This window comes from Vipera ursinii (assembly GCF_947247035.1).
Source record: "Vipera ursinii genome assembly, chromosome: Z".
Taxonomy (NCBI): Eukaryota; Metazoa; Chordata; class Lepidosauria; order Squamata; family Viperidae; genus Vipera; species Vipera ursinii.
Genome location: NC_139517.1, coordinates 112,874,617 through 112,901,988, shown reverse-complemented (window position 1 = coordinate 112,901,988; position 27,372 = coordinate 112,874,617). Strand labels below are relative to the sequence as shown.

General features: G+C 38.8%; 1 protein-coding gene across 6 annotated transcripts in view; it reads left to right on the top strand.

The window, feature by feature from the left end:
* PARD3 (par-3 family cell polarity regulator) overlaps window positions 1–27,372 on the top strand; it is a 671,095-nt gene that overhangs the window by 412,071 nt on the left and 231,652 nt on the right. For all 6 annotated transcript variants that reach the window (XM_083376219.1, XM_083376217.1, XM_083376216.1 and 3 more), the window contains one exon: window positions 10,374–10,412. In XM_083376219.1, coding sequence (XP_083232345.1) covers window positions 10,374–10,412 — 39 coding nt within the window. The remainder of the gene's footprint in view (window positions 1–10,373; window positions 10,413–27,372) is intronic.

Here is a 27,372-nt window from a genome sequence, read left to right as displayed (position 1 = left end):
TAGGTTCAAGAATGTATTATGTTCTTCAGGAGATCAGCACATTGAAAAGATTAAATTTGATTACAAATTGTAGCAAACCTTCCATGTCTAAGCAATTAAAGCCATTTCTCTAATGGAAAGAGCATTTTTCTTCCTTTTTTTTAAAGCCAGGGCAGGGGTCCCCAACCCCAGTCCATGGACCTGTACCCAGGCCGCGGTATGTCAGCAACCGGGGCATACAAAGAAGCAAAGCCCCATCTGCAGGATGCAGGCAGCACACAAAATCATGCCCCCTCCAGTCCGTGGAAAAATCTCCACATAACTGGTCCCTGGTGCCCCAAAGGTTGGGGACCTCTGGGCTAGGGTCTAGTAGGCCTTTCATAATTTTATGAAATATACACACAAAACATAAATAAATTGTAGAATAATTTGTAGATGGATTTAAAATTGAAAGTTTTCAGATTTATGTCAGTAGAATATGTATACAAGTGTACAGTATTATGTAAGGATTTGAATACAATTACTTAATTTGTAGTATGATTATAGCCATAAATACTAGGTTACCGTGACTGACAATTCAGATGGACAGATGTTAATTTCCCAGATTTATAACTGTTTATGATGTATAATAACATAAAAAGATGCAATTAATATAAGATAGAAGCAAGTGTAAGCATGACAGTTCTTATCTTTCAGAAACAATACTGAAAACATTTTTTCTGCTTATAAAATAATTCCTTTCCTTATTCAAATTATTTCATCACTCATAGAAAACATATTATGGACAATAATATCAAATAAAATAAATATCTGTAGTATTTGTATTCAACCAGTATTGAAGTTAATGAAAATGTCGATTTCTTTTGAAAGAAATCCATCTCTTTCTTTCTCTGCAATAATTTTCATATAGAATCAGACAGGTTATATATATATTAGCCTGATTAAATCATGTATATTAAAAACTTTGAAAGATGTCAGTTTCAAATTGATTTGTTCTAAAATGTTAAGACTTTTGTTCAGAGAAGCATTTGAGAATAGAACAGAACAGAATAATAGAGTTCAAAAGGGACTTTGGAGGTCTTCTAGTCCAACTCCCTGCTCAGGCAGGACACCCTATAATATCATCTCAGACAAATGGTTGTCTTTTCTTAAAAACTTCCAGTGTTGGAGCATTCACAACTTCTGGAGGCAAGTTGTTTCACTGATTAATTGTTTTAATTTTCAGGAAATTTCTCCTTAATACTAGGTTGCTTCTCTTCTTTATTAGTTTCCATCCTTTGTTTTTTGTCCTGCCTTGGAAAATAAGTTGACCACTTCTTTTTGTGGCAGCCTCTCAAATATTGGAACACTGCTACTATGTCACCCTTTTTTCATTAAACTAGATATACCCAATTCCAGAAACTCTTCATCTATTTTAGCCTACAGTCCCCTGATTATCTAGGCTGCTTTTCTCTGCATTCTTTCTAGAGTCTCAACATCTTTTTTACATTATGGTGACCAAAACTGGATGCAGTATTCAAAGTGTGGTCTTACCAAGGCATTATAAAACAATATTAACACTTTAAGTGATCTTGATTCTCTCGCTCTGTTAATGCAGCCTAGGACTGTGTTGTTGTTTTTGGCAGCTGTAACACACTGCTGGTTCATATTTAAATGAATGTCCACTAGGACTCCAATATCCCTCTTACAGTTATTACTATTGAGCCAAGTACCACCTATACCTGCACATTTGTTTTTTTCTTGCCTAAATTTAGAACCTTACTTTTTCACCATTGAAATTAATTTTGTTAGATAGGGCTCAGTGTTCAAGTTTGTCAAGATCCTTCTGTATCTTAAGCCTATCTTCTGGAGTGTCGTTTGCAGATTTGATGAGTTCCCCATCTATTCCCTCATCTAAATCATTAATGAAGATATTGAAGAGTACTGTGCCTAAGACAGAGCCTTGGGCTATCTCACTGCATACTTCCCTCCTTGTAGATGCAGTTCCACTGCTGACTACATGTTGAGTGCAAATTCATCTGAGATGAAATACAGCTAGGAATTACGCACACAAGGACACACAAATACACTTTTACTTATGTAATAATAACTAAAATTAGAAGAAGTGGATGTATATTAAACATTTCAAATTCAGAACATGTTGAGGCTGAAGAACACTATTCTGAATCTGGAACAGTTGATTCAAGCCCAAATTAGGGTACTTTGTCCAGACTGGATATGTTTCAAGTTTAGAACAATTATTTGAAGTTTGGAATTGGTGCTTTCACTTGAAATGAGGCTGTTTCTGTCTTCGGATACTTCCAGAATGAGACAGTCCTGTTCCTACCCTGAAGTCATTTTGAATGTAAAACATTTTTTTTTAAATTCACTTTTAGTTTTGAAAGTAAAAGTAACACCCAGTTATATCCAAGAGTAAGCAAGACCCATTTCAAATACAAGGCCTGTAGTGATCTGAGAGTCATTTTACCCACTTTGTTCTCATAATCTTATAGATTTTCTAGACAGTGGAGATGCTGAACCAATTACGTTTGGGTTTGGTTTCTGTTCAGAAGTAATACTTGCTAAGAAAATTTCTGTTTGGCACTCTAGTGCTGAGAGTGTGAATGGTTTCTGTTTTGATGGGATTTTTCATGTTTTTCCCATCATGTCTATATATAAAATCAGTCTACTGCCCCAAGAGAGTGAATGGATATAGTTTTCTTTAAAAAAAGGTCTTATTATAAAAGAATCTGCAGCAAAGACAGAATGAAGGAAGAAGGGGTAACATGTAACTCTACTAGTTAAGGACCTGCATTGACTTCCAAGTATGATTTAAAATGCTATATAACTCAGGTATGGATATCTTTGAATCTGCCTTCTCTAGATTGAGTCTTAACTGTCTGAAAAAGTCTCAAGGACAATGCTTGTAAGGTTATCTCCACTTTGGGAATGCCATCTATAGGGATACCTTATTCAAAGCTCTTTAATTATAACCTTTCTATATAATAGGTTGCCCCAGGTATCTGGACCATTCCCTTCACTTTTGATTTCTCAGAAGTTGTGAAGACACAAAAGTAAGAAGTGTCAAGCTGCTGATGGTGTGGAAGTTACTAAATATTGGCCATTGATTTGATAATGATAATCTGATATTTTTTAGTTGTATTACTTTTGAACTCTTCCCCCACCCCATTTGCCAACTGTAGGAATTGAAGTCCAATGTCTGGGGAAAACCAGGTTAAGATTGTCTTTCAGTTACAAAGATAATTCTAAGCACCAGGACTTAACTGAAGTGCAATATGGAACAGGGTAAATGCAGAGGAGGACTTGATGTGATGACTTCTTGAATGCCAAAACCTCATAACCGCTGGATGGAAACATGGAATTTTGTCTTGAGCCTATATAGTTCAACGTACTTGTATTATTGACAAAATAACAAAAGATGTGGATATTTGGGTTCTATTCTTCTCAGAATTGATGGACAGAAAATGTGGATATGCTTTGATGTTATTAAAGTATGAATTAAGCACAGCCTTAGATAAAAAAAACAAGGTTTTATTTTCTGCAGTTGATTTAAGTTGTCTCTGCTATACACATTTTGCCAGTCTGTAGCACCACTGATTTGGGCTCCAGGGACCAGTATTTTAGAGGATGCCATTTGAAAGTAGCAAAAAATGGGTTAATATTCAAGATGGTAAGAGTTATTGTATGATGTGCTGCTGCTGATAATGATGTTCATGTTGAATAAGTACTTCTTGACCTTGTTTCTTATAATTGTTAGCATCCAAGATTATTCCCTCTTGAGTGTAAGCAGAAATTAATTAAAAGTTCCCATTTTATAATATAGCTGATAGATTTGGTTGTAAGTCTAAAGCTTGATTGAGAGGAGTTTCAAAATATATTGTATTCTAAATGTATTGAGATGTGAATGTAGATTATAAAAGAGAAGAACATTGATGCAGCGATTAAGGCATTAAGCTAGAAACTGGAGATCATGAGTTCTAGTCTTGCAGGTCTAATACCAAGAATGATACCTGGTTATTCTCCAAGATGAATTCTTTAATGTTTTCACACCTATAGACAACATTTTGCAAGAATGAGGACTCTACTATCTGCATCTATGTTATACTCTACAAATTATTAGGGACGTGCTGTCTTCACTCACTTTTCCTCACATATAACATCCAGATTGAATTGCCTCTTACACCTCTGGAATGTACCCCCTGCCTTCTGGGAATTCACCTCCTTACAACAATCCATCACATGTCCTGCCTTAGCATGAAGCCAGTTGAGTGACTTTAGGTCAGTCATTTTCTCTTAGTCTTAACAATACCCAAAACGTTGACCAAAAAATTCTATGGGCCTGTTCAGATGATCTTCATTAATAACAACAACAATAATAATAAAGTTGGAAGGGACTTTGGAGGTCTCTAGTCCAACCCCCTGCTCAGGCATGAAATTGTATACCATTTCAGACAAATGGCTGTCTAGTCCAGGGGTCAGCAACCTGAAACAGCAAAAGAGCCACTTGGAACCGGTTCCGTCACACACATAAAAAAGTGGGAGCCGCAAAATGTGCACATGCATGCGTGCACGCACGCATATGCGCAGAACAACGCAAAATGTGCACCAGCCCTGCCCCCGTCCACCTCTAGTATGGACGGCTCTGCTGTCCTCACTTTTCCTCCCTCAGAAAAAACTGCTCTCCCCCCGCCCTGCGTTCTCTCTCTCTGGGACTTTTATCTTTCTGCCTTTTGTGAAGCTTCGGGATCAGCTCCTGCTCTGGATTGCTTGCACTGCGCCGATCCTTGGCAGCCCCGATGCCCACACCGCATCCTGAGCCATGCACACCTGTCGCCGCCTGGTGCTGCCAGCTTACTGGGGGAGGGGGGACTCGCACGCCGAGACGACTGCGGAGGGCCGCGCGAAGACAAGAAAGGAATGCTAAGCACATTGATTTGTGCTTCTTAGATTGTAAGCCACCCTGAGTCTTCGGAGAAGGGTGGGATATAAATGGGATTTTTTTAACAAAAAGTTCTTTCAGAAGATCCCACCAGACCCCACCTCGGAGGCATCGGGCCCTTCCCCAGCCAAAGGAAGCCTCTCGAGCGTCTCCCGCAGTGCGGCTCCCCCGAGCCAGGAGGCACCTACGTGGTAGCGGCCGCGGGTCTCCCTGGTGATGGGCGCTGGGTCACGGCGCTGCCTTCAACCCGGGCGCCGCCGGAGCCACCCGAGCACCCTGCCCCTCCCCCTGGGGCCTCCAAACCTCCGCCGCCCCATTTGGAGAGGCCTCCAAACCTCCGCTGCCCGAAAAGAAACGCGGACGAAGGCAGCAGGTCTGCAAACCTCCTCTGCCCCGTTTGCAGGGCTGCCGGCTTCCTCAAACATGGACGAAGCCGGCATCCCTCCACTGCCGCCCGTTTGGAGATCTGCTGGCTTCCTCAAACATGGACGAAGTTGGTATCCCTGCAAACGGGGCAGAGGAGGTTTGGATAGCTGCTCACGCAGCTCTCCAAACCGCTGCCGCCCGTTGGGAGATCTGCTGGCTTCCTCAAACATGGAGGAAGCCGGCATCCCTGCAAACGGGATGAAGGAGCGCAGCTCTCCAAACTGCTACCGCCCATTTGGAGATCTGCCGGCTTCCTCAAACATGGATGAAACCGGCATCCCTGCAAACGGGGCGAAAGAGTGCAGCTCTCCAAACCGCCGCCACCCGTTTGGAGATCTGCCGGCTTCCTCAAACATGGACGAAGCCGGCATCCCTGCAAACAGGGTGGAGGAGGTTTGGAGAGCTGCACGCGCAGCTCTCCAAACCGCCGCCATCCCGTTTGGAGAGCTGCTGCCTTTGTTCGCGTTTCTTTCAGCCCCGAAAGGCACCAGCTCTCCAAACCTCCACCGCCCCATTATCTCAATGGGACTTTTTTCCAGAATGGCAGAGGAGGACTGGGAGCTGCAGGTTGCCGACCCGTGGCCTAGTCTCTTCTTAAAAACTTCCAGTGTTAGAGCATTCATAGCTTCTGGAACCAGGTTGTTCCACAGGTTAATTGTTCTAACTGTCAGGAAATTTCTCCTTAGTTCTACATTGCTTCTCTCCTTGCTTAGTTTCCATCCATTGCTTCTTGTCCTGCCTTCAGGCAGTTTGGAGAATAACTTGACTCCCTCTTCTTTGTGGCAGCTCCTCAGATATTGGAACACTGCTATCATGTCATCCTTTGTCAATAGAATAGAATAGAATAGAATAGAATAGAATAGAATAGAATAGAATAGAATAGAATAGAATGGAATGGAATGGAATGGAATGGAATGGAATGGAATGGAATGGAATGGAATGGAATGGAATAGAATAGAATAGAATAGAATAGAATGGAACCTTGAAGATCTTCTAGTCCATCCCCCTGCTCAAGCAGGAGAACCTATACCATCTCAGACAAGTGACTGTCTAGCCTCTTTTTAAAAATCTCCAGTGATGGAGCGCCCATGATTTCTGGGGGCAAGCTATTCCACTGTTTAATTGTCCTCACTGTCAGGAAGTTTCTCCTTAATTCCAGGTTGCTTCTCTCTTTGGTCAGTTTCCAACTATTGTTTCTTGTCCTGCCCTCTGGTGCTTTGGTGAATAACATGACCCCCTCTTCTTTGTGGCAGCCCCTCAAATACTAGAATACTGCTATCATGTCTCCCCTATTTCTTCTTTTCTTTAGAGCAGGGGTCCCCAACCCCCGTTCTGTGGAGCAGTACTGTGCCGCAGCATGCCAGCAACCAGTCCGCACAAACAAGCAAAGCCCCATTTGTGGGATTGCAGGTAGTACACAAAACCATGCACCTTCCAGTCTGTGGGAAAACCTCTCTCCAAGGAACTAGTCCCCAGTGCTAAAAGGTTGGGCTTTAGACTAGCCAAACCCAAGTACTGCAGCCACTAATCATCTTTGTTGCTCTTCTCTGTACTCTTTCTAGAGTCTCAATATCTTTTTTATATTGCGGTGACCAAAACTGGATGCAGTATTCCAAGTGTGGCCTTACCAAGGCATTATAAAGTGATATTAACACTTCACATGATCTTGATTTTATCCCTGTGTTAATGCAGCCTAGCATTGTGTTGGCATTTTTGGCAGCTGCAGCACACTGCTGGCTCATATTTAAGTGGTTGTCCACTAGGACTTCAAGATCCCTTTCACAGCTACTACTGTTGAGCAAGGTACCACCTATAGTATAGGTCCTATACTATACCCGTGCATTTAGTTTTTCTTGCCTAAATGTGGAGAACCTTACTTTTTTCACCATTGAATTTCATTTTGGTAGATAGTGCCCAGTGTTCGAGTCTGTCCAGATCCTCCTGTATCTTAAGTCTGTCTTCTGGAGTGTTGGCTATTCCTGCCAGCTTAGTGTTGTCTGCAAATTTGATGAGTTCCCCATCTATCCCCTCGTCCAAATCGTTGATGAAGATGTTGAAGAGCACTGGGGCCAGAACAGAGCCCTGGGGCACCCCACTACACACTTCCTTCCATGTAGATGCAGTTCCATTGAGGACCACACATCTATTGTCATTGCCCAATGCTTCCAGATGAACAGTTCCTTCTTTCTTAGTTTCCCCCTGTTTCCAAGGATGTTGGACCAATTTTTGGATCTGGACAGACTCAAACACTGGGCACTATCTAACAAAATGAATTTCAATTGTGAAAAAAGTAAGGCTCTACATTTAGGCAGGAAAAATCAAATGCACAGGTATAGTATAGGTGATACCTTGCTCAATAGTAGTAACTGTGAGAGGGATCTCGGAGTCCTAATGGACAGTCACTTCAATATGAGCCAGCAGTGTGCTGCAGCTGCCAAAAAGGCCAACACAGTGCTAGGCTGCATTAACAGAGGGATAGAATCAAGATCACATGAAGTACTAATACCACTTTACAATGCCTTTGTAAGGCCACACCTGGAATACTGCATCCAGGTTTGGTCACCATGATGTAAAAAAGACATTGAGACTCTAGAAAGAGTACAGAGAAGAGCAACAAAGATGATTGGGGGACTGAAGGCTAAAATATATAGGGAACGGTTGCTGGAATTGGGTATGTATAGTTTAATGAAGAGAAGGGTGAGGGGTGACATGATAGCAGTGTTCCAATATCTCAGGGGCTGCCACAAAGAAGAGGGAGTCAAGCTATTCTCCAAAGCACCTGAAAGCAGGACAAGAAGCAACGGATGGAAACTAGTGAAGGAGAGAAGCAACCTAGAACTAAGGAGAAACTTCCTGACAGTTAGAACAACTAACCAGTGGAACAACCTACCTCCAGAAGTGGTGAATGCTTCAACACTGGAAGTTTTAAAGAAGAGACTGGACAGCCATTTGTCTGAAATGGTATAGGGTTACCTGCCTGAGCAGGGGGTTGGACTAGATGACCTCCAAGGTCCCTTCCAACTACTTCTTCTTCTTCTTCTTCTTCTTCTTCTTCTTCTTCTTCTTCTTCTTCTTCTTCTTCTTCTTCTTCTTCTTCTTCTTCTTATTATTATTATTATTATTATTATTATTATTATTATTATATCTTAGTTTAGACTGTGTTTTTTTAGAATTATTAGCATTATTCGGAAAAAATAATATCTTAGCATTTCTTAAGTGTCGAATGCACAAACTTTGCACATGAGGGCTTTGGCTGAATTATTTTGATGCTTGGACAAAAGTGTCAAATTACAGAAGGATTTGGGGATCATAAAGCTTTGCTATATGAAAAGTAAGCTTTAATGGTTTCCAGTGTTTATATTCTAAATGAAGATATTCTGTCTTGGGCTGCAGTATTATTCTTTTCTCAGGGCTTAGATTAATGCTGGGGTTGAAAGGTATCTTGCAGTTTCCCCTCAGATTCTTTTACCAGTAAAAGAGGCTTCTGTTTTCTTATCTTATTTGTAGGATGGTTTTGAATTTCTTTTGATGGATTTCTTTTGAGCTGACTTCAATGCTGGAAATAACGGAAAATATCACTCTTGGTATTATTTTATTTTATGCATCTTTCTAATATGCTGAAGTCTTCCTAGATCTCATGCTTCCCAGACTGAAAAAAGCAGTATTGGAAGAAAAGGATTTTTCTTGGAAGACAAATGGAAGGCAGGGAGGTAGTAAACTGCTGGAAACATGATTATTCAATAAAAAGTTGGACATTACTTAGCCATTTTGTAATTCCAAAACAAAACAAAACAAAACAAAAACATAGAATTGCATGAGATCTGCTGGGGAAAAATGCATAGTGATGGGTCAGCTTAAAAAAACAGCCCAAAATGTAAAGATAAGCACTATAAAATTTCATCTCATTTCTTCCTTCATCTCACTGCAAGTTGATGAACTTCTTTCTGCACTTATAAAAATTATCAGCTTTATGTCAAATAATCCTGTCTTCATGTGATGTGTTGTAAGAATGTTGGCCTCCTAATTTTCTTTAAGAAAAGTACAAGGAAGTTGTTAGGCTAGCCTAAAACAGGGTTGGGGAGATTGTGTTTCATTATATTCAGTGAACCATTCCAACTATTATGCTATGCTAATCCTGTGTTTGAAATAGGCATGTTATATGCATTCAGCCAAAATACAGATTGAAAAGTGATACCATTCAGAAGTTTCAATTTGGAGGATACTTGATACTGAGCTTGTTGGGTCTGGTTTGGAGATTTGTTTGATAAGACTGTACAGGTAGTCCTCAACTTACAACTATTCATTTAGTGACCATTCAAAGTGATAACGGCACTGATAAAAGTGTTGTTTTTCACCCTTACAACTGTGCTAGCATCCTAAAGTCACATGATCAAAACTCGGATGCTTAACAACTGACAGGTATTTATGATAGTTACAATATTCTGGGATCATGTGTGATTTTGTGATTTTCTGATTTTCTGACAGGCAAAGACAGTGGAGGAGCTAGATTCACTTACCTGTGTTACTACTAACATAACAACTGCAGTGATTCACTTAAGTGCATAAAATGGAATAAAGCTTCCTTAACAACTGTCTCGCTTAAAAACAGAAAAATTGGGTTCAATTGTTGTCATAAGTGGTGGACTACCTATATTACATAAATGTTCCTTCTCCAGTCTACCTGCATCTATTAAAATCACTAAATATATACATGAGTAAAGTGTAGGGTTTTCAACTATTGTTCCTTATGCAGCCTAAGGGAAGGGGATAGGAGAAATGCTAGAATATTCTTATTTCTGTCTTTTAAAAATAGTTTCCTCTGCTGGGCTCACATGGCTGTTTAATCAGTAGTTTTGGAATTTTTAGACTAGCTTTTAAATAGAATTGATTAGTATCAATGGTGAAAGATTTCTTATTAGTATTTACAGCTATGAATCATTTTGGTTATCAGGTTGCTTGCTTGTCCTCCTTTGAAGCAAATGCCTTTTCTAGCCTTGTTCTTATTTCATTTTTTTCCCACTTCTTTTAGAATACTGAACAAAGCCAGTCACAAATTCCAAAGGAAACGGTAAGAGTTTTGTCTTTGACATGTCAAGGAGGGTTGCAATGATTTTTGAATTAATAATGTTGGCATACTCTATCATAGGAGGTTTTGAAAATAGCTTTGTTCACAATGTATACTGCAGGTGGCTCTCTCCAGCCTTAAATTTAATTTCATGTTATGTGCTATATTTACAGTAAGGTAAAGGTAAAGGTTCCCCCGCACATGCGTGCTAGTTGTTTCTGACTCTAGGGGCAGGTGCTCATCTCCGTTTCAAAGCCGAAGAGCCAGCGCTTGTCCGAGGACGTCTCCGTGGTCATGTGGCTGGCATGACTAGACACCAAAGGCGCACGGAAAAGCTTACATATATTCTGCAATATTTTAGGAATTAGAAATTGTGGCCTTGTTTCAAATCTGTATATTCAAATGCATTATTTAGATAAATAATTTAGATGTGGATAAAAATGATATCTCTAATTCCAGAAAATCATTTGTTGACCAAAATTCTACAAGTGATTAAAAAAAAGAATCTTGAGACTGAACTACAATTTTTGTCATCCCCAGTCATCAGTTTCTGGGTCTCAGGACATGTGTTCCCAAAATACAACTATTTAAGAAGGAGTATTATATTTATTTTAAAGCTGTGAGTGATTTTCATTAACAGATGAGCTAGTTGTTAATAGATTGTATAAGTAATTTAAAGCAGGGGAGTTCATGATTTTGGTTTTGCTTTTTGAGATAATTTTTAATAAGAATTATAATGTTCTTAGTAGCCAAATGGTCTGTAATAAATACCAATTATATGAAGTTTGAACTTTAAACAGAGCCGCACTCATTTCTTTTCAAAATCTCATGTAATTACTCATATTAACTGGTAATATCAACACTAGAGGGTTTCAGATTGATACAACTGTTTCAAAATATTGATGCTTATGGAACATCACTAGCATAGTGAAAATCTTTTAAGGTAAATTTAAAGCAAAGGCACTAAGCATACATTTCAGAATGTAGTGGTTCCTTGGTAGGGACTCTTCAGGGTAGATTAAAGAAAGGTCTATAAAAATAATAGTCACATATATAACTTTCTTATTGATGAGTTTGATTCTGATTAGTAATTACAATAACAACAGCACTTAGTCTTATATACTGCTTCATAGTGTTTTTTTAGCTTTCTCTAAGCAGTTTTTGGGGTCAGCATATTGCCCCCAAACAATCTGGGTCCTCATTTTATCCACTTCAGGAGGATGGAAAGCTGAGTCAACCCTGAGCCAGTCAGGATAGAACTCCTGGCTGTGGGCAGAGTTAGCCTGGAGTACTGCATTCTAACCACTGTGCCACCACGGCTAATAGGCATATGTGGAATAACAACACATTTTATGGTCAAACAGCACTAAGTACATTACTACTAATATTTTTCTTTCTTTATATACACATTTTTAATATTGTTTTAAGCAGTGCTAGTGATGCTTTACAATAGTTGTCTTTGAGAGTTTTCTTTTAAACCACCCTGGATTTCTCAGAAACTTTAACTTCAAATTAGATGTAGATTTAATAAATTAGGCTGAAGAAACAAATGTTTACATACATCTAAATCCCACAGACCTACTGCCTCCTAGGCGCATACTACAGAGAAAATAAGGCATTGCATTTCTAGCCAGCATAGCCAAAGGGTGATGGGAACTGCGGTCCATGACACCCTGCTTTCTCCTTCTTCTCACGCTTTCTCTCTAGCCACCACAGAGTTCCAGGCTGCGGCTCTGCATGATTGCTGCGTTTCCCTCTCTGGCCCTACCACGTGGTGGAGAGGGCGACTGGGAGCCGGCAGCTGCGCGCTCTGCGCCTTTCATCCCACAGGCTGGGCGTGCCCTGGGGTGCTAGGCAAGCAAGGAAAGGCCCTGCAAAATGGGGCCAGGCATAGGGAGGCTGCCTGGCAAAGCAGAGCAACTGGAGGAGAAGCCCGGCAAAATGGAGTGTGGCTGGATGTGATGGGGTTAAGCTGGGAGGGGCGGGGTGGGCTGAGGCAAATGAGCTGTAGCTGCTGCTGCACACCACCCGCCCCTGACCACTTGCCATTTCTGTGTACATGTTTCAGGGCGCCCAGTTAGGTTGCGGTGGGCCAGGGCTGGGGCAGCGCGGGTCGGTTCCTTGCCATTTCTGGGACAGCCCCCAGGGGCCAAATCTGGGCCCTCCCCGGGCCGGATCCAGCCCGCGGCCCTTGTGTTTGACATGTCTGAGAAAGAGTTTTGGTTTAAGTGGATTATATCTATTGATATTTACTTAAAACTGATAAAATGTAAAATATTTATTTATTTGATTTTGTGGACCTTGAATGGGTCTTGGGAACCCCCTGGCTCCCCAGACCACATGTTGAGAGCCACTGCTCTAAATAATTTATATCTATAATGTGAGTGTTGAGGTGAATAAATATCTCTTTGAACAGCCTACTACATGATGATTTTGTATGCCAATAAGTATCTGTTAAGAGAAAACTTGGTGACATATTTCCCCCTCTGTTTAAATCTATTCTGAATATCAGACAGAAGTCAGTATGCTGAACTTGTTTCATAGTGTGTCACATGTGGATTCCATTCCCCTCCCTATTTGGTTCTACATGATTCCCCATTTAGGTTTCCTTTTTCTAGTTGTCAGATCCTTCAGTTTCTTATAGTTTTTTTACCATTGTTGTAGTCTCTCTTGTGCTGTTAATGGTGAGTGTTGCTGTCATGAGGCTGACAGCAGGAGAAAGCAAAGCTGAATTACTAGCAGTAAGAACACTGGGAAAATCACACAAACTTAGTGTTTGCCTTTCCTCCCCCTACACTATCTTTCAAGCATTTGCAGCATATGCTGAAGGGGATGTCAAATGGTATTTGGGGTGAAACTGAACCACTTTAGAAGTTTATTTTCAACAAAACAATAAAAGTATGTCTTTAATATTTATGTAGTAACATTTTAGCACTTGAATTTTCATAATGAGGTCATTGTAGAGCACCGGATGCATTATACTGAAACCGCGCCCACCCCATTGCCGGCAATGGGGGAAAAGTCGTGATATGTCGCACAATGTCACATGATGTCGCATTCCTGGTATAATGAAAGGAATACAGTATTTTGGCAAATTCTGGACAATATCTGTGATGTCAGTAAAAAGAAACACTTTTTTTTACTGATCTCATTTATGCCAATTGCAAGTTAGCAATAGCACTTAGATTTATATACCGCTTCATAATGCTTTACAGAATTCTGTAAGCAGTTTATAGAGCAAGCATACTGCTCCTAACAATCTTCATTTTATCGACCTCAGAAGGATGGAAGACTGAGTCAAGTTATGAACTTTTTGAAAATTTTGCCACCAGACATAAGTATCATTTTTTTCTTGCATCAAGATGGCAAGAGGAAAGATATCTTGAAATCAAACTTTATTTTCTTATTTACTTTTCTAGGGAATATAGTACAGTAGATTTTGAAACCCAAACATTGAGATCTGGTCTTGAGATTCAATTAATTAGAGAAAGTCAATCACACACCAGTTTTGAATATGACTGGTTATCTTAAATTGGAATATAGATGAGAAGGAATACCTTGCTATAGTCAAGGGACTCAAGTTAAGTGGGGGAGAATTTGTTTGTTTGTTCATATCCTGCCTTTATTATTTTTATAAATAACTCAAGGCAGTGAACATACCCAGAAAAGGTTATATGTGGATGTGTCAGCCTTCCCAGGTAGACCTGATGGGAAAACATGACCAGATGACTTAATTCTATTTTATTGTAAAATTACATTAACAGAATTTTACATGTCTTATGCTACAAATCTTCCATCATCTGTTTTATACCCTATTTTTTAAAATGAGAAATGTTTACTTTAGGTTTACACTGTATGGAGGTTTTCGTGCATGCTCCATCTTAGAGAAGGGAGCCACTTTTGTCAGTTTTCTGCAATCAGAGAAAGATCCTACACAAGGAGAATTCAGAATCATATACAAGCCAGGGTTCAGACTGTTCAACCTACCACTGGTCTCTATCTGCAGTCACATAAAAGGATAATGACTCCGTTGAATCAAACTTTACATCTGATAATTTCACAATCATAGTTGTATGTCATTCGGTATTCACCAGATCTAGCATTGTTTAGTTTTTCTACAGAACTGAGTTCTGAATGGTGGTACCACCTGCTATGGCTTGCACTCAAGAATACACTAAGAATCCCTGAGCTAAATGAAAGTGATCTTTCAACATATACTATTATTTATTTATTTATTTATTTATTTATTTATTTATTTATTTATTTATTTATTTATTTATTTAAATTTCTATACCGCCCTTCTCCCAAGGACTCAGGGCGGTGTACAGGGCAATAAAATTAAACTGACAATGAAAGATATTCCATATTTCCTTTTTTAAATACCAGTGAATTTTTTTAAATCATACTTAAAATGCATGGAGTGCTAGTCCAACTGAGAGTATGTTGCCTATTAAAATATTCTAGAGGAAATACAGCCAGGCAGCCTACTTTCTGCATTACTATCAGTTTGGCTTTGTGGATTTCCCATATGGCAGTTCAGAACCTATGTTTTAAAGAATTCAGCCTAAAATGGAACAGATGAACCTTCTGCTTAAAGCATGTTGATTATTTTAATGTGTAAGAGATCAACTGCAGTATAAAAAAACAGTAATTTGTCATTGCATTTCTGTTTCAGGATAATTATCTTAATCTTGTTTCAGTGTGTGTAAATAAATTGTTAATTATGATATGAGAAATATATGCCAATTAACCTTTGTTCTGTTTCTCAAAAGTCAATAGAGTATTTTGCATTTTGAGTTGCATTTTTCTCTGTTTTTCTCAACCTGTGACCTGTTCGTTAGTTTCACCTATAGTGGTTGGAGAATACTTTGCCAACAGATATTAGCTTCAGTGATTAAATCTAAGTGGATCTCTGGGAACTTAGGAAAATGCAAAGAATTTTTGATGTGACTTTTCACAATGACCTGAATTTCCAGATGGAGCATTGTAGGATATTATAAGACTTTGCTGTGTATTAATTTAATCAAACAATATTGTTTATCCATTGTATCTAGAAAAAAATCCATGCAATATATTACTGTTTACTGGTTACTAAGACTTATAATTATGGACGCGGTGGCTCAGTGGGTTAGGATGCTGAGCTTGTTGATCAGAAGGTCGGCAGTTTGGCGGGTCGAATCCCAAGTGCCGCGTAGCAGAGTGAGTGCCTGTTACTTGTCCCAGCTTCTGCCAACCTAACAGTTCGAAAGCATGTAAAAATGCAAGTAGAAAAATAGAGACCACTACGGTGGGAAGGTAACAGCGTTCTGTGTGCCTTTGGTGTCTAGTCATGCTGGCCACATGACCACGGAGATGTCCTTGGACAAGGGCTGGCTCTTCGGTTTTGAAATGGAGATGAGCACTGGCCCCTAGAGTTGGAAACGACTAGCATGCATGTGCAGGGGAAACTTTACCTTTACCTTTAAGATTTATAATTAGCATGTTCAAAGAATATATACTATATTGGTAATCCTCAGGCTATGACTGTTTGAGGTTATGACAAGGCTGAATGAGTAGTATTTGGTGATATGATCACAATTCAGGCACTTGGCAACCGGCTTGCACTTAAGATGTTTGCAGTATCCTCTGGTTATGTGATCAATGTTTGCAATTTTCCATGCTGGGTTCCCATAAGTAAAATCAATCAGAAAGCCAACAAGTAAAATTGCTAGTTGCTCCTGCTACTTTTTTCTCTGGGTATCTCAGGCAGTATAGTCAGTATATGAAGAATAATGGGTTGAGAGATCCATGATTTATATCCAAGCAAGAGTTTATTGAAAAACTTTCTCATAAGCTATGTAAAGCATAGTTTATGAGCATAGCCTATGTAAAGCATACCATAGCTTTAAATAGATTGGTTCATTCCTAAAATATCCCTAGGATGCTCCGAGGGACATTTTGGAAGTAATAAAGATAAAGCAATAAAGATCACCCACATTATAGGATTGTGTTTAGATCAAATCTAAATCTAATACTCTGAGTTAAGAAGAAGGTGGGTAGAGGAGCAAAGTAGCTAAGCCCTTGCTGATTGGACCCTCTTTGCTTTTAAACTGCCAGAGGCTGCTGGGAAAAGCTACAATACTGTGAATTAAGAAGATTTTATTTATTAATTTAATTTAATTTAATTTAATTTAATTTAATTTAATTTAATTTAATTTAATTTAATTTAATTTAATTTAATTTAATTTAATTTAATTTAATTTAATTTAATTTAATTTAATTTAATTTAATTTAATTTGTATACCGCCTTTCTCCTGAAGGACTCAGGGCGGTGAACAGGGCAATAAATACTAAAATACAAAAATACAAAAGTTAAGAAGAGATTAAACCATAATGCCCAGTACAACAAATAAATTACATAAAAACAGTAATAAAACCCAAAACCCATCAGACCAGGCTGGCTTGTTCAAACAAATAGGTCTTTAGATCACGTCGGAAGGAGCGAAGGTTGGGTGGAGGAGCAAAGTAGTGGCCCGTGCACCTAATGGTGCGCGAATCATATAACTAAAAATAAGAAATAGTGGTGGTACATCTGATATTCCTTTCATCTCAGTATGTCTGGCTTAGTTCAGTGCAACACTTGTTTTGCAGCTGTCTTTTGCAGCACTCTTTTCAAATTGGGAAACTGTCCTATCTGTACACAAATCACTAATCTACAAGGACAGATTATTTATCTAGGGTCAGTAATCTGTGCTCTTCAGGCAGAAATCAGGTGTTCAGTTCAGCCCTCCTACTCTACTGAGCCTCCACGCTGTCTGCCCCCTCTACCACAAAGATCCTGCAGGAGAAGGGCAGTGTGGACAACCGTGGGATCTGGCAGGGTGAGAGCTATGAACCATAAACCCAAAGCTTTAGCTGTGTCCCTGCATAACAGATACAGTGCCCTTGCTGACCTTAACAGGGACATTAAGGAAACAGGTCAAGGTAATTGTGATGATAACACAAATAAGCAGGGGACCATGGTCCGAGATGAACTTGTTTTTGACAGGGAGAAGTGCTAATCAGGTATTACACATCAGTCATGCAAGAAAAGAAAGGTACCCAAAAAGAGAAGCCACCTTCTGGTTGGTGATTCAGTTATAAGGGATGTAAATTTAGGAAAGGATACAGAGGTTTCAAAAGAGGTCAGGTGTCTTCCAGGTGCTACTGCCAGTAGGGACAAGAAGCATATTTTCAAAATAGTCAACAATGCCAGCAAAGACTGTGATGTGGATGCCATTGTACATCTTGGCACTAATGATCTGTCCCAAAACAATGTACTCTCTGTGCAGAATGATTTCCAGAGCTTGGGGCAGGAATTCAGCAAAATATAGGGTCACTTTTTCAGAGGTCTTACCAGTGTATAAGGAACAAAATGGAAAAGGCCAGAGCATAGCAGAATTTAATATGTGGCTAAAGGAGTGGTGTAAAGGAGAAGGCTTTGGTTATATTAGTCACAATGGCTGTAGCTGGTCCAATGAAAAAATGTACAAAAGAGATGGTCTGCATCCATCCAAGAAAGGGACTGAGTTACTTGGCAATAAATTCACAGCTTTTCTGGAGGAATATTTAAACTAAAAAACGGGGACAATGAGTTAATTGATACAGAATATCACTGTCCCCGGCAATCTAAGAAAATAGGGGAACTCAGGCAACACACAAGTTATGTAGCAAGTAAACACAGGATCAGTCCTAAAGGACTCAAATGTCTATACACCAATGCGCAGAGTATGAACAGTAAGCAGGGTGAACTAGAAATTCAGGTAAATGAGGGCAGATATGATATTGTTGCCATTACGGAAACATGGTGGGATGAAACCCAGTGGAACACACAGCTAGAGGGATTTAAATTATTTTAAAGAAACAGACTAAACAAAAGAGGAGGTGGAGTTGCTCTATATGTAAGAAATAACTTTATCTCTACAGAAATAGAGCACAACAATGATGAAAACTGTAAACATGAATGCATTTGGGTCAATATAAAAGGGGGGAAATGACATTGCCATAGGTGTATACTATAGGCCGCCCAACCAAGCAGAGGAAATAAATGAACATTTTGCTAGTCAGCTAACTAAGGTATGTAGGAAGCACATCACAATAGTAATGGGGGACTTTAATTACCCTGATATCAGCTGGGAGACAAACTCTGCACCAAGTGGAAGATCAAACAGATTCCTGACAAACCTAGCAGACAACTTTTTCTACCAAAAAGTAGAGAAGGGAACTAGGGGATTAGCCATATTAGATTTAATTCTCACTAACAGAGATGAAATGATAGAAGGTGTCGAAGCCACAGGAACCTTGGGGGGAAGTGATCATGCAATATTGGAATTCAACATTCTGGAGGCACAAGCAATAAAACACAGCCAAACTAGAGTCTTGGACTTTAAAGAGCTAATTTCAATAAACTTAGAGAGACCTTGGGAAGAATTCCATGGATGAGAATCCTAATGGGAAAAACAACTCAAGAAGCTTGGGAAATTTTGAAAAGTGAGATAAAAAAGGCCCAGTCTAGCACAATACCAATGAAAAAGAAAAATAACAGCTCTCAAAAGAAACCAGCATGGCTGCATAAAGAACTCTCTGATAAATTGAAAGATAAAAAGGACAAGTATAAGAAGTGGAAAGAGGGGCACATAACTAAGGCAGAATATCAGCAAATAGCCCGTGCCTGCAAAGATGAAGTGAGGAAAGCTAAGGCTCAAAATGAACTACGGCTTGCAACCAAAGTAAAAAATAACAAAAGAAGCTTCTTTCAACATATAAAAAACAAGAAAAAGGTTAAGGAAATGATTGGTCCATTAGTGGGAGAAAGTGGCAAGAAGGTGACAAGCAACAGGGAGAAAGCAGAACTATTTAACTTGTTTTTTGCATCTGTCTTTACACAAAGGGAAAAAAACACTCCAACCTACCAAAAACAGTGCCATAAAAAACAGAATAGAAATGCAAGTTAAGATAGGCAAGAAAATGGTAAGTGAGCACCTGTCCATCCTACACAAGTTCAAATCACCAGGACCAGATGGATTACACCCCAAGGTTCTCAAGGAGCTGGCAGACGTGATCTCAGAACCACTGAACTATATTTTTCAAAGATCCTGGAGCACTGGGGAACTACCAGAGGACTGGAAGAAAGTTTTATGTAGTTCCCATCTTCAAAAAAGGGAAAAAATAGATCCTGGAAACTACAGACCTATCAGCCTGACCTCAATACCTGGGAAGATTCTGGAAAAGTTAATCAAACAACAAATCAGCGAGCACCTTGATACAAACAAAGTCGTCACTAAAAGCCAACATGGTTTTGTCAAAAACAGATCATGCCAAACAAATCTTATTGCATTCTTTGACCAAGTGACAAAATTAGTGGACCAGAGGAATGCTGTAGATATAATTTACTTGGACCTCAGTAAGGCATTTGATAAAGTAGATCACAACCTACTACTTGATAAGATAGAAAAATATGGGTTAGATAGCATCACCACCAGATGGATTCGTAGCTGGCTGACAGGCCGTACTCAGCGTGTGGTCCTCAATAGAACTGCATCTACATGGAAGGAAGTGTGTAGTGGGGTGCCCCAGGGCTCTTTTCTGGGCCCAGTGCTCTTCACCATCTTCATCAATCATTTGGATGAGGGGATAGATGGGGAACTCATCAAATTTGCAGATGACACCAAGCTGGCAAGAATAGCCAATACTCTAGAAGATAGGCTTAAGATACAAGAGGATCTGGACAGACTTGAACACTGGGCACTATCTAACAAGATGAAATTCAATGGTGAAAAAAGTAAGGTTCTAAATTTAGGCAGGAAAAATCAAACGCACAGGTATAGTATAGGTGGTACCTTGCTCAATAGTAGTAACTGTGAGAGGGATCTCGGAGTCCTAGTGGACAGTCACTTCAATATGAGCCAGCAGTGTGCTGCAGCTGCCAAAAAAGCCAACACAGTGCTAGGCTGCATTAATACAGGGATAGAATCAAGATCACGTGAAGTACTAATACCACTTTACAATGCTTTGGTAAGGCCACACCTGGAATACTGCATCCAGTTTTGGTCACCACAATGTAAAAAAGACATTGAGACTCTAGAAAGGGTACAGAGAAGAGCAACAAAGATGATTGGGGGACTGAAGGCTAAAATATATAGGGAACGGTTGCTGGAATTGGGTATGTGTAGTTTAACGAAAAGAAGGGTGAGGGGTGACATGATAGCAGTGTTCCAATATCTCAGGGGCTGCCACAAAGAAGAGGGAGTCAAGCTATTCTCCAAAGCACCTGAAAGCAGGACAAGAAGCAACGGATGGAAACTAGTCAAGGAGAGAAGCAACCTAGAACTAAGGAGAAAGTTCCTGACAGTTAGAATAATTAACCAGTGGAACAACCTGCCTCCAGAAGTGGTGAATGCTCCAACACTGGAAGTTTTTAAGAAGAGACTGGACAGTCATTTGTATGAAATGGTATAGGGTTTCCTTCCTGAGCAGGGGGTTGGACCAGATGACCTCCAAGGTCCCTTCCAACGTATTATTACTGTTGTTGTTGTTATTATTATTATTATTATTAAATCTACATAAAATTATGATGCAAATATTAAACTTTGCTTGAAGAAAAATTCTAAGTGTGAATGTGTGAGAGAACAAAATTTTTATTTGTGTTTGTGAGACAGATTCATTTGACACTCTGAAACTTGGTTTTGGTGGAAGATTGTTTCTTATGATTCTGCTGGTTATCCTACTGATAAGCTCTCTGGAGGAATAATAGGAAGTTTAGTCAACTCCCCAACCTTCTTCTTGGTGTCCACCTGATTTGTTGTATTTCTGCTCCCATAATTCTTAAGCATCTTCACTAAAAGTCATATTGAACCCACTTTTCCAATAAGTGAATCTCAGTCTAGATGCTTTGACTAAGACTGATTGAAACTCTCTTTACAAATTTGTTTAGTTCCATTTTAAACCCCTACATCCCAATCTTGTAAAGGAGTCTTTGTTTGGGACTGAAATTTAGACAACATTTAGATTATGAGATATGCATTTAGTCAGATGGGCAGTGGTACATCTGATCATGGCATCTAAGCAGGGGCCTTTGCAACTTTTATTGCAGTTAAACAGTGATAAATGATGGATAATAGAAAGGATGAAACCACTGACTTTAATCCAAACTGATATGGTAAGAAAACAATGTGTTCTAACTATTTACCTCTTGGTACTGTTATTTTAAACTGCACTGAGATTTATATTACTTAACTAACACAAACTTTGGTAAAGGTAACCACCTGGCTTATTTCAGAACATGAATATTGCATATAACAAATGCTTCTTCTATAGTATCGTATCATTTGGTATTGGTTTCTTATTACTGAATGGGGAGATATTAATTGGTGATGAGGCTGGCAGAAGCGTTCTATGTGTTGATTGGGAATAATATTGCTTTTAGAGAAATAAAAGAAAATGCAGTCTTTTGTCTTTGAATAATGAGAAAGTGGTCATGTTAAATACGAGGTACATCCATTTGGGTGGTGTTGAATAGTTTCAGATTTTTAAAATGAAATCTTTTTCTAAAATAGCTTTTAGAAGATGGAAGAGAGAGATTCATTCCCCCAAATGTGTTTAGTTTCTTTCTGTAGCTATTTATGCAAAGGTTATTGGGAACAATAATGCCTAGAACTAATGCAATTACCCCTCAGGAATAGTTTTATCTAACATGCATTATCTCTTCACTGCTTAATTTGAATCTCAGAATTAATCAGTGGAGTGTTGGTGAACAATCTTTTATTTGTGCTTAATTTGAGAGCAACTGTTAGCTCTGTAGTACATCTCTGAATGCAATGTAAAGTGTTCCATCTATTTAATCACATACACTTGTTTCTTTGTGGATGAGTTATCACAGGCTGTTTTTGAATAAAGATAATTTGATGGCATAGTTCTGGAAGTACATTTATTTTTAATATTAAAATTAACATTCATATTATCACAGAATATATAGAGATGGTCTAGTTCAGCCCCTTGCTCTTCACTATTAGAGAATACCTGAAGGTTGACCATCTAGCCTCTATTTAAGCTCCTCTAGTAGAGGAGAATCCAGCATTTCCTGCTCCATTGCTGGGCAATTTTAGCTTTAGAAATCAATCCTTCAAGGAAGTACCATAAGAAATACGTGAATTCTACTATATCCGTATAGGTTACAATAACAAAATTTTGAAAGTCTGACACTGATTCTTTTCCTTCCCTCTTATTTCCAAGAGAGTCAATGTAGGGCCATCTTTCTCATGCTTTCTTGTTTTCCTAAGTTGAGCTCATGTTTTATTAATGGTTGCCACATAATTTTTCTGCAGTATTCTAGCTGGAGTTTGAGCAAAACAGAATAGAGAAATGCTTTCTTCTGATCTTGACCTTATTCTGGTTGATGTAGCCTAGAACTGCATATACTTTTTTGCAGCTGTCTCAGAGTGCTGCCTCACAGTACTGCCTCAATGTTTGGCTCATAATCTTTAGTTTGTGATGCACCAAGGTACTCAGTTTTTTTAACACATAGATTGCTGCCCTATATAATATCCTACGTCTTATGTTTTTTCTCCCCAAATGTATCACTCAACATTTTTCTTTGTTGAAATTCATCTGTTTTTCCCCCATTCTCCCCTGCCTTACCCAATTTAAATCTTATATTGGTCTGCACATTCCATGCATCTGATAAAGTAAACTGCAGCTTGCAAAAGCCTTTTAATAAAATTTGTTAGAAAAAATGCTATCAGATTCTTAATTGTTTTGCCATTATAGACTGAGAAGTCACCTTTCCTATTGAATCTTAATAGTATCTTCAAATGTGTTTCATAATCACACAAGTCATTTGTAAAATATTACACTACGAAGCCCTGCTTTATACCTTCAGTACTTTCTTCCAGCTTGATGTAGAACCACTGATGTACATTTATTTCTACTACAGTCATTCAACCATTTATTTAATGGTAATATACTCTAGCCCTTACCATCTTCTGTATTAAAATTTCCTAGGAGATTTTGCAAAATGCATTACTGAAATCAACATTTACTATGTTCACTGCATTCCTAAAGTCAACTAAACTAGTCAGACTATTGCAAAAGATCAGGTTGCTTGATGTAATTACTCTTAATAAAGCCATGTAGCTTCCTGTCAAGTGATGCCTTCTTTTCAAAAAGTTGTGACAGCTTAATAATCTGTTTGAGAGTTTTGTTTGATATCAGCATGAAACATATTCCAGATTTTTGTCTTCAGTGCGTATGCAGAATTGATTTACAGTGTGATCCTATGTATGTCTATTAGAAATAAATCATACTGAGTTGCCATCCTACATAATTCCAGACGGACTTCTTCAAAAATTATCATTGCACTCTTAGCTAGTTTTAAAAAGTTTAATTTGCAACAAAAGGAGTCACAACTGTGTCTATAAATCTTTATGTGAATTGTAAATAAGACAACCATTGCAAGTATAACCTTTATCCTCCTACCAGTTGTTCTCTTGATTTTATTTTGTGTTCCTTTTGGCACAAATGTATCTCATGATACATTACAAGTAGACATGGACTTACAACAGTTCATTTAATGATTGTTCCAAGTTACAACGGCACTGAAAAAAGGGACTTATGACCATTTTTCACACTTATGAGCATTGCAGCACTTCCATGATCATGGCCTGGGTCCGGGCTATTTGAGGGAACACCTGCTGCCGGCATCAAACGCCCTTCGCCCAGTGCGCTCCCACAGGGAGGGTCTGCTCAGGGTGCCGCCGGTGAGAGATTGCCGGCGGGTGACACCCAGGGATAGGGCCTTCTCTGTGGGAGCGCCTGCCCTCTGGAACCAGCTGCCGGTGGAGCTGAGGACTGCCCCTGACATCCGATCATTCCGCCGGGGCCTGAAGACCTGGCTCTTCGAGCTCTCTGGCCCAGGCTGAGGAGAAATTTTTAATTCGGGTTTTAATGTATACAGGGTAATTTAATATTTTTAATTGGTTTTTTAACTTTTGTATGGTGGATTTTTAACTCCCTGTAAACCGCCCTGAGTCCTCAGGGAATAGGGCGGTATATAAATGTAACTAACTAACTAACTAAATAAATAAATAAATAAATAAATAAATAAATAAATAAATAAATCAAAATTCAGACGCTTTGCAATTGACTCATATTTATGATGGTTGCAGTGTCCTGGTCACATGTGATCATCTTTTATACCTCCTGACAAGCAAAATCAATTGAGAAGCCAGATTCACTTAACAACCATGTTACTAACTTAACGACTGCAGTGATTCACTTAACAAGAAAGGTCTTAAATTGGGCAAAACTCACTTAAGAAATGTCTCACTTAATCCACTCAATTTTGGGCTCAATTGTGGCCATAAGTTGAGGACTACTAATAATCATTTTGTTTATTGTCTAAAATTGTGAAGTAGTAGTAACTTGAATATGCATATGTATCCAGCTGATCAAGTAATTAATTACTTGATTTAGTTGGATAACAAAACAAATGATAGATAATACATTGTAGAGACATTATTATAGAAGTGGGAGTTTCTCTTAAGTAGATGTCATTTGTCTTGTATTGCTTAGGTTATGCACTATTGCTCTGTGTCAACACAGATATTCCAAACTGTTTCATATTTTAAATATTACTCCGTAATTGCTTAAATAGCAACTCTTGTTAGCCATTTATAACATTAATCCAACTCTCTACCTTTCTCAGCCTAATGCTTTCCACAGAGGTTGGGACTATAATCCTCCAAATTCTGAGCCAGAATGACTTTTAGTCAAAGAAAGTTCTGCTATGCCGTGGTATCAAGAGTAGATCTTTGCAAGCCTTTGTTCAAGCTTTCCCTCCTCTCATTTGTACCTATTTCAAGTATCCTGTATAACTTATTAGATTTTATTTAGAATTCATGGGGTCAGTATAAGTCCTTGCTAGAAGAGGAAGACAATCTTTAACTTAAATCTTAATGCAGCACACTTTGGGAGGCACTTTGAGATGGAAAAATCTTACACATTTTCTGGTGAGGCAATACTCTGAGCAAAACAGAACTATTCCCTCTATAACTTTTGAGTAGCGTTTGAACAGAATTCTGCCAGAACAAATCAAAATCGGTATACCCTGAGTCATAGAAGTCTAGCTAGGAAAAAAAGGTAGAAATCTCACAAGCTTTGTTCATGTGCTTTGCCTGTCAAACAAAGAGTTTGGGGTATAGATATCACAGGAGAATTACAAGCCTGGATTTGCCCAGACTATCCCCTAAAAATCCAATTATCACATTTGTATACCCTTCTCCACAGGACAGATATACTTGAGGCTGTCATTTCATCCTCTCAACAGACTTGTGAGGTAAATTAGGCTGAGATGTAGTTGTTAGTGAAGTAGGTTGTGCTGAGAGAATAGCTCTCCAGAGAAAGACAGATCGTACACTGATAATAATTGCATTTCAACTCATATATTGGATTTATGTTGTTTCAACTCTGTCCTGTCTTCTGCAGCCTGCCCTCTCAAATTCTGCTTCAGCGGGTGCAAAGGATTTGAACTGTGTTCAGTGCAACTTGGTTCTGGCTGCTGAATAGCTTTTGCAAGAAATAAAAAAATAAATCCATGTCACTATATTAAACTATGGTTTTACCTTTTTGAATGACTTGCCTGGTTAGTCAAATCAAATGTTCATTATGGTCATACACCCAGCATAGTAGCTTGATTCTCTTTCTCTCTTCAAAATGGCATATTAAGAGGTTCATGCAATTTATTGGTCAGTCTTTGCTTAATATCCAGCTTTCAATGATGGCCAGATCCAGTGTGACAAAAATCTTTTCTGTCCACACAGATTTCTCTTGCATTAGTACTTTAATGTATCTATCTGCCATCTTCCTGAGTGAATGAGAAATGTTATGGCCATTTGGAAACATGTTTGCAACTTTCTGCTTTGAGAGGAAAATAGAGAAACATTTCTATAAAAGTGAATTTGTCATATAGCAAGCTAGCAACTAAAAAGTTGTATGAGTACAACATGGGTTGTCAGCCTAAGGTCTTCAGTTGAAAATGACAAAAGCAGCATGGCAATGCTATTTTCACCCTCTGACTGACACTGCCTGCATATCAATACGTATTTCAGCTGTTGGGATGGCTACCAAGCAAGAATGGATAAAAGATAAGAGGACTACAAGGCACAGGAAGCAAAAGTAACATGGAGTGAATGTGAAAATGTGTGGGCTTTCTTTGGTATGAGCTGGAAGATAAAACTGTTCCAGAGCTGTGGGTATCAATGGGAGATTTGAGTTTAAGACCAAGAAGTCACCTATACAGCTTTATCACTCACCCAATTTTATTGCAAATTACATACTTGGGCACCTTCATTTAGCTGAAGTGACTTTTTCTTTAGAGCAGCAGTTCTGAGCAGAGTATTGTGAAGTTACTAAATATTTCAAATGTGGTTTGGTAGTATTCTTGAGGGAGCTGAATCTTGTTCAGTCATTGCACTAAATAAATTGATGGGGATGTTTTATTTTATTTCTGTTGATAAAACAAGATGCAATAAATTTCTTCTGCAGTTCATTAAATCGCCAAAATGGTTTCAACTTATTTTTATTAACACAAAGAAAATTTTAATTTAGAGCATATCAAGATAAAATGGACGTTATTGCAAATCAGTTATTATGTTATCTTTTTCATTTCTGGTTTACAAATGCCACATTTCACAATTCTGGTGGTGCCTAACTTATTTTTAAAACAATATTAAATGTGAGAAAATAAGTCCTGACCCGATTTTTTTTATTTCTTTAAATAGAAGATTCCTTTCCTTTCCTTTCCTTTCCTTTCCTTTCCTTTCCTTTCCTTTCCTTTCCTTTCCTTTCCTTTCCTTTCCTTTCCTTTCCTTTCCTTTCCTTTCCTTTCCTTTCCTTTCCTTTCCTTTCCTTTCCTTTCCTTTCCTCTCCTCTCCTCTCCTCTCCTCTCCTC